Source organism: Hemibagrus wyckioides, linkage group LG02 (assembly GCF_019097595.1).
Source record: "Hemibagrus wyckioides isolate EC202008001 linkage group LG02, SWU_Hwy_1.0, whole genome shotgun sequence".
NCBI classification, from domain to species: Eukaryota; Metazoa; Chordata; class Actinopteri; order Siluriformes; family Bagridae; genus Hemibagrus; species Hemibagrus wyckioides.
Window position 1 is genome coordinate 24,375,054 of NC_080711.1, and position 12,677 is coordinate 24,387,730.

At 40.2% G+C, this 12,677-nt stretch overlaps 1 protein-coding gene and 1 long non-coding RNA gene across 3 annotated transcripts; one reads left to right on the forward strand and one right to left on the reverse strand.

Moving 5' to 3' along the window:
* The first annotated feature begins 417 nt into the window (after positions 1-417).
* Positions 418-10,275, forward strand: LOC131365263 (uncharacterized). 2 transcript variants are annotated; one of them, XR_009206585.1, is made up of 4 exons: positions 418-5,487; positions 5,824-6,263; positions 6,728-6,801; positions 10,138-10,275. It is a non-coding gene; the product is annotated as an uncharacterized LOC131365263 (long non-coding RNA). The 2 variants fall into 2 exon arrangements; XR_009206584.1 differs by lacking the exon at positions 418-5,487 and having other exon boundaries at positions 5,575-6,263.
* On the reverse strand, positions 7,664-9,720 carry socs1a (suppressor of cytokine signaling 1a). The gene is made up of 2 exons (XM_058408966.1): positions 9,562-9,720; positions 7,664-8,554 (listed from the first exon to the last, which is right to left on the reverse strand). Exon 2 carries the CDS (start codon positions 8,479-8,481, stop codon positions 7,921-7,923), a length of 561 nt encoding a protein of 186 aa, XP_058264949.1. The 5' UTR covers positions 8,482-8,554; positions 9,562-9,720; the 3' UTR covers positions 7,664-7,920.
* Positions 10,276-12,677: the final 2,402 nt, after the last annotated feature.

Sequence of the window (12,677 nt, forward strand, 5' to 3'; positions counted from 1 at the left end):
AAAGGAAATTCATATGGGCAGCTCCCACTTCCAAGCAGGAAAGAAACTAGGATTTTTTTTTTTTTTTATGTGGCAAAGGAAGTGCTGCTCTTAGCACATGATTCATTAAACATCCTACAGACATGTTTGGTTTTCTTTTAATAATACTGAACAATGTTAAAATTATGTCCATATTTCACAATTACTTTTAATTACAGCGTTTCCATAGCACTTTTTAAGCAAATAAAACGTTTTTCCAAGATAATAAAATAAGTTTTATATATCGATTAAAATAAAATTTTAAAATAAAACTTTAACTCCAAGCTTAATGCTCCGATGTTATTTACATATATATTATTATATTATACACTGATCAGGCATAACATTACGACCACCTCCTGCTTAATATTGTTTTGGTCTCCCTTTTTTGCAGCCCTGACCCATCCTGCACTGTGTATTCTGACCCCTTTCTGTCAGAACCAGCATTAACTTCTTCAGCAATTTGAGCAACAGTAGCTCGTCTGTTGGATCGGATCACACGGGCCAGCCTTCACTCCCCACGTGCATCAGTGAGCCTCGGCCGCCCATGACCCTGTCTCCGGTTCACCACTGTTCCTTCCTTGGACCACTTTTGATAGATACTGACCACTGCAGACCGGGAACACCCCACAAGAGCTGCAGTTTTGGAGATGCTCTGATCCAGTGGTCTAGCCATCACAATTTGGTCCTTTTGGTCAAACTCGCTCAAATCCTTACACTTGTCCATTTTTCCTGCTTCTAACATCAACTTTGAGGACAAAATGTTCACTTGCTGCCTAATATATCCCCCCCACTAACAGGTGTGTGTGTGTATATATATATATATATATTCTTCTCTTTCTAAAAGAAGAATAGGAATTAACATGTGATGTAAATGAGAGACAGATCATTTCAAATGAGAGAAATATGTTTCTGCTTTAGTAAGTGTGACTTATGAGGTTTTATAAAGAAATTGACGTACGTAGTCTAATGACACATCATTGACAGACAGAGCCATGAATATGTTTTGTAAAATGTTATTTTTGTAAAAGTGGGCGGAACCTAAAGCTTCTTCAAAGTTAAGTTTCCAGCTGAGGTTGCAGTTCTGTAAAAACAGAGAATAAACATATTTCTGCTGACTTTTCATATTCTACTACTGCAGCGCAAGAGACGATAATGTCTCACCCTCCACAGAGCTGGCCTCTGTTAGTAAAAAGAACAATTATAATGATGTTTATAACCGGTGCATGCTCATCATGGACTTAACCACATGTTTGGAAAGATCTTCATGATTGTAACATGGAGTGAGCAGATCACCATGCAGGTCAAGATCCTAATCGTCTCCATTCACTGGAATCTCTATCAATTACTTGTTATGAAGCACGAAAAGGCCTCGAGACCCAAACGCTGGGCTGCATGACTCAGAGCTGGTTCTGTTCCAGGAAAAAGTGAGATGGTGAGAAAACCCTGCAAGTGCTATTCTGTGAAACAGAGAACTTGAAAAGAAGATGCTTGCTTGAAGAAAGCTCATGCCATTCCTCGAAGATCGAAGTCTTCTCACCACAGCACAAAAAATGTGTGGTGTCTCATGTTCTGATGATGCTTCATAGATCTAGTTCTTCTTAGAAGTTTATTTTTAAAAATGAAGAGCCTTATATAGTCTGGACATCGCTAAAACCAGTTACTTCCTGTTTTTGCTGACGTTGCGATTGTTGTTTCTTTACAAGCCTCTCTCTCTCTCTCTCTCTCTCTTGACTAAGTGACATACAATAGCTGAAGTCCTAGTCCTGAATCTGAAGATAAACCTGTGATATGGGAATCAATCATGACCTTCTGACCATGCAGACAGCGTTTAGTCATAATGTTGTGAATCTCATAACACAGGATCACCTTACAAACTGTACAAAGTGCATTCCTGCATGTAGAATGGGAATGTGAGATCAGTGCCATTCCCATAAACCTCCAGTTCCATGGAGAAATTTAATCTGTTCTACACACACAGACAAACTGCTAAGTGGTCAGCCAGAGCCAGGTGCCTTTGTCTTTTACTGACCAGCCATCAGAGATTCGGAACAAAAACATGTCTGTTGATACTTCTTTTTTTTCTTTTCTTTTTTTTTCTTTTTAAATACAGTGTAGACTTTGACTCTTAAAAGCAGATGCTGTTGATCTGAAAATGACAGAAATACGTCTGTTATCTTAGACCAACTTCTTTTAGCAGACCTGGAATTCTAATATAAACTATTTAAAAGCTGGAACTTTTACATCTACACCGATCAGTCATAACATCATGAGCAGTGAGAGGTGAAGTGAATAAGACTGAGTATCTCCTCATCATGGCTCCTGTTAGTGGGGGGGATATATTAGGCAGCAAGTCAACATTTTGTCCTCAAAGTTGATGTTAGAAGCAGGAAAAATGGACAAGCGTAAGGATTTGAGCGAGTTTGACAAAGGGCCAAATTGTGATGGCTAGACCACTGGATCAGAGCATCTCCAAAACTGCAGCTCTTGTGGGGTGTTCCCGGTCTGCAGTGGTCAGTATCTATCAAAAGTGGTCCAAGGAAGGAACAGTGGTGAACCGGAGACAGGGTCATGGGCGGTCAAGGCTCATTGATGCACGTGGGGAGTGAAGGCTGGCCCGTGTGATCCGATCTAACAGACGAGCTACTGTTGATCAAACTGCTGAAGAAGTTAATGCTGGTTCTGATAGAAAGGGGTCAGAATACACAGTGCAGGACGGGTCAGGATTGTTTTGGCTGCAAAAGGGGGACCAACACGATATTAGGCAGGCGGTCATAATGTTATGCCTGATCAGTGTATATACTGTATTATAACTCCCTGTAAAAGTGTGAGATAAATTAGGAGATAACGTTTTTTTTTTCTAGATGAATCTGGTCACTCTTTAAACGCTGGAACAGGCGGATTGTGTAAGATGGAGGTTATGTTAAAAACAAATATTTCTACACATTTGTGACTAATTTATAGTAAAAAATAATAAATATAAAAAAGGTTAAGGTTTTAATCTTAATCATGAAGTTATAATCACACCGAGTTAGTCTTGAGTTTAGGAGCAGTGACCTCCATCAAGTGTTTTCAGTCAGTATATTTGGGCTGTCAGCCCTCTTCTGGTCATATCTCAGCATCTGAATTGGGTCAGAACTCTGGCATGGCTATTTTGGTTTATTGTCTTGTTTCATCACCCAGCCTCTGATAAGCTTGAGGTCACGTACTGTCGCCCTGACGTGCTCCTGTAAAATGTTCTGAATGAAGCAAAGCAGCTCCAGACCATGATGTTCCCTACACTGTTCTTCAGAGTTATGAGGTTCTCAGTGCCTTATGTTCCTCCAGAGCATTACACATTTTTTCACAGAACATTTTGTTCAGCCTGCAGTTTGTAGAGTCTTCTGCAGAGCTTCTGCTGTTACTCTTGGGTCCTGTTTTATATGTTTCAGGATTGCTTATGTTCTCAGTTGTAATCTTTGCAGGACGCCTGCTCCTAGGGAGTGTAGCAAGACTTCTGAATCTTTCTCCATTTCCAAATAGTTTGTCTTGTCATGAATTTTCTTTCTAGAAATGCGGTTGGAGCGCTCCACGTGGAAGTTTACACATTTAACAGAGGTGTATACGTCATCTCTAATGAAAGTGCTGAGATGTAATCTTTAATCCCCCAGAGTATGACCTACAGTTGCCAGATTGTCAAGATGGCTCCCTCACTGAGAACATTCCGTGTTCAGAGTGAGGTTTAGTTCTTCTTTATAGATAACAGGAAGTCCTGCTGTCTCCTACACCACATCACCATGTCGACATTTGTGACATCACTGAAGAAATAAAATGAAGAAATTAAAAAAAAGACAGCATCAGACACCCAGCAGGATGATTTGGGGTACACACACACATTGCTGAACTCTTACTGTCCTGCAGCAGAGCTTTAACCTCACCGGACTCGTGTATTCTTGGTTAGAAAGCAAGTTCTTTCCACTTGGGTTAAACATATCATCAGTGTAACATGTTTGGTAAAGTGTTCACACTGTGTGAATGGTGTGAAAACCAGGTCCTGAGAAGTCTGAAGCTCTGATGCGTCACTAGCAGCGGCGGCATCATCTTTTAGAAAATGATGTAACTGGATCCAGTAAAGCAGCGTACGGTCATGAAGATGTCTGAGAACCAACATCCTGAGATCTTACTGTAGCTCTTTCTTTCATGAAGGTTCATAATAAGAACGAAACCTCGTTGGTCGTAGGTGAATGAAACAGGAAGGTGGTAGTGTGTGTTGCCTTCCTGGAATTCGCTCTTATGGTCTGAATTATAGTAGGGTGAAAAGTACTAATCCCTAGGGGTCTTCAGTTGTGGTTAGAGCAAATGGAGAAAAAGAGGTTACAGTGTCGAAGTGTGAGTCAAATGGTACAGTTATGTATTTCTTCAGAGTGTGTGTGTGTGTGTGTGTGTGTGTGTGTGTGTGTGTGTGGAAAATACAGCTATTTAAATTTCACTTGAGTTTGAACTGACTGTTAAAAAGTTCCTATCGATCACACTAAACCTTCCACAGAAGGAAGTTTATTTTTTGATTCTGATTCAGTTTTCTGAACGCAGGGATATTTATAACAGAAATGTTTTCTCTGTGCATGTGACGTATAGTAACGATATTAAGCTTGCAGCCAGATTGAAGCTTCATAGCGAGGTTATACCTCAGGTACCTTCGGTGAGGCGTTCTTAAAAGTCTTTACATACAGTAGTGAGAGACACAAAAAGAAAGTCATGAATAATTTATATTTTTTATCACGTATGTGCTTCGGGTAACACCTTATCTGAGGCTTCATAACGTATTCATATGCACTGTGTAAATATTTTACATTGGATATTTTCTGCCTTTAAAGGAAGCAGCATGGGTGTAACGTTACTGTTATCACACTGTTACCATGACGATGTGTTTTCATGCACAATTTGCCGGCGTAATTGTTTGTTATTAAAACATACGTTTTTTTCCGTTCTTGGTTACATTTCGGTTTGTTCTGAGAAAGAAGAAGTTTATGTAAGCTCCGAGTTACGCTACAGCAGATGTAAACAGATGTTCCCTAGACACGCTCTGTTTCTTCTCTCCGGATGTTTTATTTCAAGGATACGATCGTATGATCCCTGTGATTTACAGGAGCACGACTCGACTGACTGAGCTGCCATTAAATAAATTAATCAACATCCTTCTCACCAAGTGACCTTCAGGCGAGTGATTACGGGCTTCTTAGTGTTTGTGTTTTATTGTGTTTATGTAACGTGATTTAAATTCAGTTTTTTGTTCAGGTGATGGTGTTAGGAATAGAACACACACACAGAGAAAGAGATCCAGTATAATAGCATGAGTACTTTATTTTGTGTGTGTGTGTGTGTGTATGTGTGTGTGTGTGTGTGTGTGTAAGAGGTTCTTCAGGGAAACACAGCAGTCTTCTTTCCTGGAAGTGATTTTGCACTTTCATGTCTGTTCTTCACCGTGAGCAGGTAGAGTGATGCCTCGATTACACACACACACACACACACACACACACACACACACACACACACACACACATACACACACCTACAAAGTGTATCTTGGGGCTTGAGAAAAGCTTTAAATTCATTTATGTATTCATCTGTGCTTTATACAGTGAATAAAAAGGTAGATTTATTTTCTAAATATTTTAAGGTTCAATCCAGAAGGTTGTTTTTCTCAAGGCCTCAGTTTCCTGAAAACGAAATGTAATTATATTTGGAAATTAAACTAACCGGTGATGTAAATGAAATCAATTTTCTTTATTCTAATTGACCTGTTTTTTTTTTTTTCTTTTTTGTCAGAATGCTGTGGAAAGCGTCTGCATTCTCACAACTCCACAACTCTTTGTTCCCCCTGTTTATATGATTATACTCAGAAATAAAATCCGGCGAGTGTTAAACTAAAACACCATCACATGCCCTTTCATCTGAATTCACTCTTCGTCTGAAATCTTTCACCAGAACTCTCACATTCGTTCGACTTCTTCGGAAGATACCAATCCAGACCCTGAAAGATTTGAAAAAGATAACTCACAGCTGCTTTGTTCTCAGGCAGATTTCCGTCATGGGCCACCACACTTAGTTTCACCCCGGGGTGCTTCTCAGTAAGCACTTACGCTTTCAAGATAGTGTGGTGATTCAGAAAAGAAAAAAAAGAAGAAGAAGGAGAAGAAGCAGGAAGCTTTCAAGAACTCATTCATGAGTCACAAGAAATTCATACACTGTCATTATGTGCAGAACGTGTAAGTAACATCAACTCAGAGGGAAAACAATTCAGGAAAATAAGCTGCGTCTTATAAATCATTCGAATGGATGGAGTTGTTGATGTCAGGATGTTTCACAATGAAAGAGGAAGATAAAAAAGCTAAAAACAAATCTTCCTCATAAAGATTTACTTTTATAACTTGAAAAATATATGCTATTTTTTTTTTATCTTGTACAACAAAAAGACTTAAAATTAAATTCTCTAACTGTACAGTATATTGTACAGCTATAAAATAAATTTTTATAATTTTTAAAAATACTACAAAACTTTAACCATTAGATTAAAATATCTATTTAAAAAAAACTGTAAAAATGACTTAAAATAAAATTCTCTAACTGTACAGTATATAGTACAGCTATTTGAAAAAAAGAAAAGAAAAGATAATAATAATAATATACATATATATATATACATATACTTCTTTGTCTTCCATGTACACAGCAAACAGATCTGAGTGAAAGAAATCACTTCCTCCTGCGTCAAACACTATTACCACTGATCAGCTAGAGTTTACGGTACGGCAACACCCAAGACACAAAGCCTTATCTCGATCTTACTCACTTTCTGAGTAAAGCAATTTATTGCCACTGTGAGTGTGTGTGTGTGTGTTCCTTAACAGGCTCCGCCCGCCCTCTGTTTCTTGTAAATGTGTGTCTGAGCCATGAAGAGATTACGGTCACCGAAGCTCTGCCCCTTAAACCCTGCTTCTACTCAGATGAGTCAGTCTAGCACGTGTGTCATTTCAGGAATGCAGGTACATCAGGAGACGTAATCTAGACGACGAGGTTGTTTTAAAAAAAGCAACAGAGTAACAATGACATAGTGAGAACATTTCCCTATTCTCGGGAAGGGCTAGATCCACTTTCAGTTGAGTGACAAAATTACTAAGAAGGTCATCGAATATAGACCAAATACACTGGAACCAGTAAAGCTTACTGAATGGAATTGTACTGTTCCAGTCAGATTCGTTTTTTGATTAGTTTTTGCCGCGCCGTGGGTGACAGAGCAGTGCCTCTGGGTGACGAAATAACGCCTGAAATGTTCTTTTCCTCAATGAACTTCAACACTGCGGGATAGTGTATAGGGTTTAAACAGGAGAGATTTTTACTCTTCTCTATGTATCTGTAAAAGCATCAAGATTCCGCTCGTTCGCTTGGGAGGGTTTTAAGCTTCCTGAAATTCCGGGCAGCACTCCTAAAAGATCCTTCAAGAATAGCTTTGTTTTCAAAGTGAAAGTACAACTTGAGATGTTCATGATCTGAACAATGTTCATTGTGTGCTCTTTTGGTTGTGAGGGGAAAATCTAACATTCCCATATTTGTTTGTTTTCTCCCCTCCCATTGCAGACAAAGTGAATGAATAAAAAAGCCAGATGTGTTTTTCAATGGTTTAAAAATACATTTATTATTATTATTATTACTATAAAAATACTGGTAGAGAAATGGATGTTTTTGCACAGCAAAAATAGAATCACAGGAAACACTCAAGGCCCCTGCATAATAGTGTAAACATTCAACGACGTTGTAAACTTTCAACTGTTCAAGTCATTCCAAAATGTGCTACAAAGTGCCTGTTCGGAACCGTCAAGTATGGCAAGCATGTTTCCGTAGCGGTGCGTTAATGCGTCCGAGCCTTCAGAGCCGATACGGAAAAGAGCGGAGGAAGTCTTTGACGATGGAATTGACCGGAAGCTGATCAATAGCCTGCGCTCCGGACGTTTCCATAATCTGTTTGCGGCAGAGTTCCTGCAGTGAGCGTACACGCTGCTTTCTGTACGGACAAAGCAGGCTCTTCTTTGTCGAGCTGGAGTAGTGTTCCAGCAGCTGGAAGAGCGTATCGAACGACTCCTTGCTCCCCATCAGACTGAAGCGCGAGCTCTGGAAGTGTATCCGAACGCTGACTGGCCCTGGAGGAGCCCTGTAGCTCAGTGTAAAGAAAACGTCCCTCTGTTGGCTGTCCCGGATCAGGAAAGTTCCCACAGGTTCCTTTTTGAGCTTATGGTGGGCTTCTTCGACCGTCATTGGCCCCCAGTAGAATCCGCTTTCCTCCAGCATGGATGTGGTCTCGACGATGGTTTTGAAGTCGCTCTCACTCCTGAAAGACCGGAAGTGAGTGTGGTTTTCTGTGTGCAAGTGCGGGGCTCGGCGATCCGCTGAAGTGCCTGACGTGTCTTCCACGGCGCCGTGCGCTACCATCCTACAGGGAAGACCAGCTCCTGGCGCTGTCTTCCATAGCGTAGCGTCATAAAGGTCATCTAGGCGAGGAGGTCTGATGGGAGGGAGGAAAGAGAAAGTATGTGAGTCAGCCGATCAGGACTGTGATTTCAGACATTTAACAGCCGTGAAGTCAAATTGGAAATCTGCTTTTCATATTCAAGTCAAGATGCAGAATAACTCCACGGATCTGAGGTCACTTTCTGTTTCCTTTAGTTTCAGATCAGGAGCAGGAGCAGTGCTGGAGTTCCCATTTCACTGGAAATGGAAAGGATTTGTTCTTGAAATGTAGCTGATTCTCATTAAATGACACTTGGAACTGAATAAGATCATCAGGATTTAGATATCTGGCAGCACTCTGAGGTTTGGATGGTAGCTAGAGGCCAGTAACTGTAATTACACTGTCTGAGAAAAAACGCTAAAATAATCATTTCCATCCTGACTCCTACAGACATAAAACACTCTTATTTTTATTAATTCTTTTTTTTTTTTCTTTTTTATACATGAATAATTCCAACCACGTTCATTACATCTATAGGAACAAAAGGATTGTAAGCGGAACAAAGCATTCTTATGCACAATTGACCTCAAATCTGGGTACAGCTCAGAACACGCCAGTCTAAATGGAGATAAAGTTGATGTTGGAACATCTCACAGTGTCTGAAATTTCATCTGCGGTGTTTAGAATCCGTCCCATCGTGGGAACAGACAGCATTCTATCCCCTAAAGAAAGGGGTTTAGGTTTCATTAAAAAAAAACTTCCAGGAGGAACTCCTCAAAGACTTTTCCAGGAACTCGCAGGAGAACGTTTTGTTTTCACGGTGAAAAGTTCTTTGCGGTGAGACTCGACTCTAACAACTAAGTCATCTATTAACTCGGTTTATATTAACAGTGATCGATTAAAATCGGATTCTAAACTTGTGCTAAAACTAGGCGCACACACATACACGCGCGCGCGCGCGCACACACATTCACCGCGGCTCCCTGGCTTCAGTTACTCCTGTCTAGGCGATTTTTATTGTCGGGTTTTCGGAGGGGAAAAAATCATCTCAGCGCTCTTACCGTTCACAGCCTGAAACAGTGAGCTGGAGACCGTGGAAGCATGGCGTCTGATCGGCGTGTGTATGAACTCCACAACGCGCTGAGTTAATTCCATTAGCTTTTCAAGCCTGCGGTCCTCGCGTGAATCTGATCTTGGGAGCGTAGCAGCGTTATAAAGCAGCCTAAGCGCCACCCCTCCTCACCCTCCCTCCTCGCGCTCTCTCGCTCTCTCTCTCTCCCTCTCTCTCTCTCTCACACACACACACACACACATGTACACTGCGTTTCCCGGAAAGTTTGCTTTCGCTTTAGCTTGAAGCTCTTCTCTGAAATCGTCAAGTTCTACTTCAAACCGCAGTGCGCGCGCCACTCTGACAACACGCGATCCCTGGTTGCCATAACGACCGAGCGCGTGCGCGCGCCTGTGTGTTAGAAAAACATGTTTCTTGCTCTGTGTTTATGCATGCACGGATATACCTTAGACATGGCCAAAAGTTTGTGCACCCCTTGACTATTGCACTCATATCTGATTCTTCTTCTCCAATCTGCACACAATTCTATGAAGTATTTCTGTTTTTCTGTTGAATTTCTCTTCAGTTCCTTCACTGAAACTAAGAGGCCTGTTCCAGCATGAGAAAGTGCACAAAGGAGCTGCACAAAGACATGGCGTGGAGGTTAAGCTTTAGGTGAAAGAGCTGTGTCCTGCACAGAGCCCTGGATACCTGGAACACAGACTGCTGAAATCTGGTGTGTACTGTTCTACAAGAACTCAGGGGTGCACTGGCCATATAGTGCGTGTGTGTGTGTGTGTGTGTGTGTGTGTGTACCTGTTGGAGCATACATACAGTATGTTAAATCCTATGACCCTAAAGTAGCTCCTAAGTAGCATGAAGTTAAGAGTAAAAATAACACCCATAATAAAATATGAGCCTCAGAGAGCTGCATGTCAGATATTCCCAGTGTTCTTTAACACTGTGCTTTATACACCTACGTAGACGAAACATCTTCACCACGCTTTATTATCCAAGTTTTATTTCATCTCATGTTGTGTCACTGCAGGAGATAATCGAATGTTTCTGTATCTGTTTGTGCATCATGTTTATTCGAGCGGATATTTGTGCAGAAATTCTGTGAAGTTCACACTACGTTGTGTCGCCAGACTATTGCGTTATAACGGCTAAAAGTGCTGTAATGAGAACAGAGCTGCTGTTACTTTCATTTCTTTTTCCTTTATTTTCTTCTTTTGTCACTCGCTGTGTTTTCAGACCTCTCCACCCAAACACGCCACAGTAAATACAGGTTAATTATGGACTTGGCACGCCACACAGTAAGATGAACCTCCAGGCGTGTGCATTAGGACGTGTACATACATGAAGTTAGTTCTCTTTTACAGCTGCTTCTAACAATGATTTCATTGTGAAACTGAAATGCCTCACATACACGCATCTCTAGTCAGTTTGAGTCAATTTGCCTTACTTCATATAGCTGCTTTCATTTCTGTCGAGTTTCTCAGAAATGCTCATGTTTACTTGGTGCTGGATTGGACATCCCTCTTTTACATATGGCGTATGAGATTATATCTCAGGCACAGCAGGCATCGCATGAGTAACTGCAGTTCCTCTGAACATGTGGCTCACTTCTAAGCAAATGGGCCTTTCTGGGGAAATCGGGATTTTTGTCATTTATTGTATTGTGTTTGCATATGAATTAGTTTTAAAACCCCACATGTTGGATTTATTCTGCATTCAAGAATTATTATTATTTATTTATTATTTAGAATTATTATTAATAATAATATTTTTAACAGAATTTACTTTTACAAAGCATGCAGGTTAGCTCTTAAATATTTTTTGTATCCTCCTTTCTTTTGTTTTGTATTATTATTATTATTATTATTATTATTATTATTATTATTATTATTATTACTACTACTACTACTACTACTACTACTACTACTACCAAGGTGAGTGCAAACCTAAAAAAGTGTGAAATAATTTTATAAATTAAATTTTTTTGATAGGTTTCTCACCTTAAACCTGATGCACTGCAGCTGTGACAGCTGTTTAAAAAGGTTTTTATTTGATCCTTGCATTAATTATTCAGTTAGTTAGTTAGTTAGTTAGTTAATTTTGCATGCATGAACCTAACTAAAGGAAGAAGTTACTGGGTCACAGTGCGGATAAAAGCTGTGTGTGTGTGTGTGTGTGTGTGTGGCTAAGTTTGCGTGCTTGTGTGTATATATCTGTGTGGTCTCTGTCTTATCATTTCACACTTATTTTACAGGAAAGTGAAAGTGAAAGTTCAGCTGTTCTTCACCATGTTACCAGCAGATGTCAGTGTTTCCCGAAATTCCCGATTATTATTATTTTTCTCTCCTAATCGTGTCTGTATCTGTTCGTACGCCATTAAGATCTCAGATCAGATCCTTTAATGCAGAGCTGGTGCAGGAGGAGGAGGTAGATGCAGGAAGTCATGTGCAGTTCATCCCGTGTGTCGTGTCACCAGACCATTGTGTTATAACACATGCTATAAACAGGCTATAATGAGATCAGAACCGTTGTTAGTTTCATTTCTGGACAGCAGAGACGTTTAGTGTTTTTTCTCCTTTGTGTTCAGATGTAAGTTTAAAGCTCCACCCAGACAAGACACAGCAAACCGACTTTAATGATCGTTAACCGGGTTTATTCTCAGAAACGGATAACAAATCGCTGGTTGAGATCTTACACCATTGGTCATTTTGATTCTCTGCCTGGATTAGCTTCCAGGAGTATTTCTGTCATTTCCCCCAAAAAATGAAGTTCAGCTAAACTTCTACTTAATCCAGGTTTAAGTGTTTAAATATATTTATTGTCTACGTTTCTGAAAAGATTTTTCATTTCATTTTGTTTCTTTTAATCAGCACAGTAGGATGCTTTATTTAGAATACAAAGATAAGATTTAGATTCAGTTCTTTGTCTCTTTTCCTTCGGTCACTTTCACATTCGACAGAGTTCCCACAAGTCACATGACCTACCTTCAACTCTCAAACCATAAACCACGTCTGCGCTCTTCCTTTATTGTAAAGCTCTACCTGTTACACGTCTAGAACACCAGATAGGCATGATGGATTGTTATGTAGAGGAGCCTGGTGGAGTTTG

Bases quoted from the DNA above. Each gene is read 5' to 3' on its own strand.
- socs1a (XM_058408966.1), bottom strand. From the start codon at position 8,481: ATGGTAGCGCACGGCGCCGTGGAAGACACGTCAGGCACTTCAGCGGAT.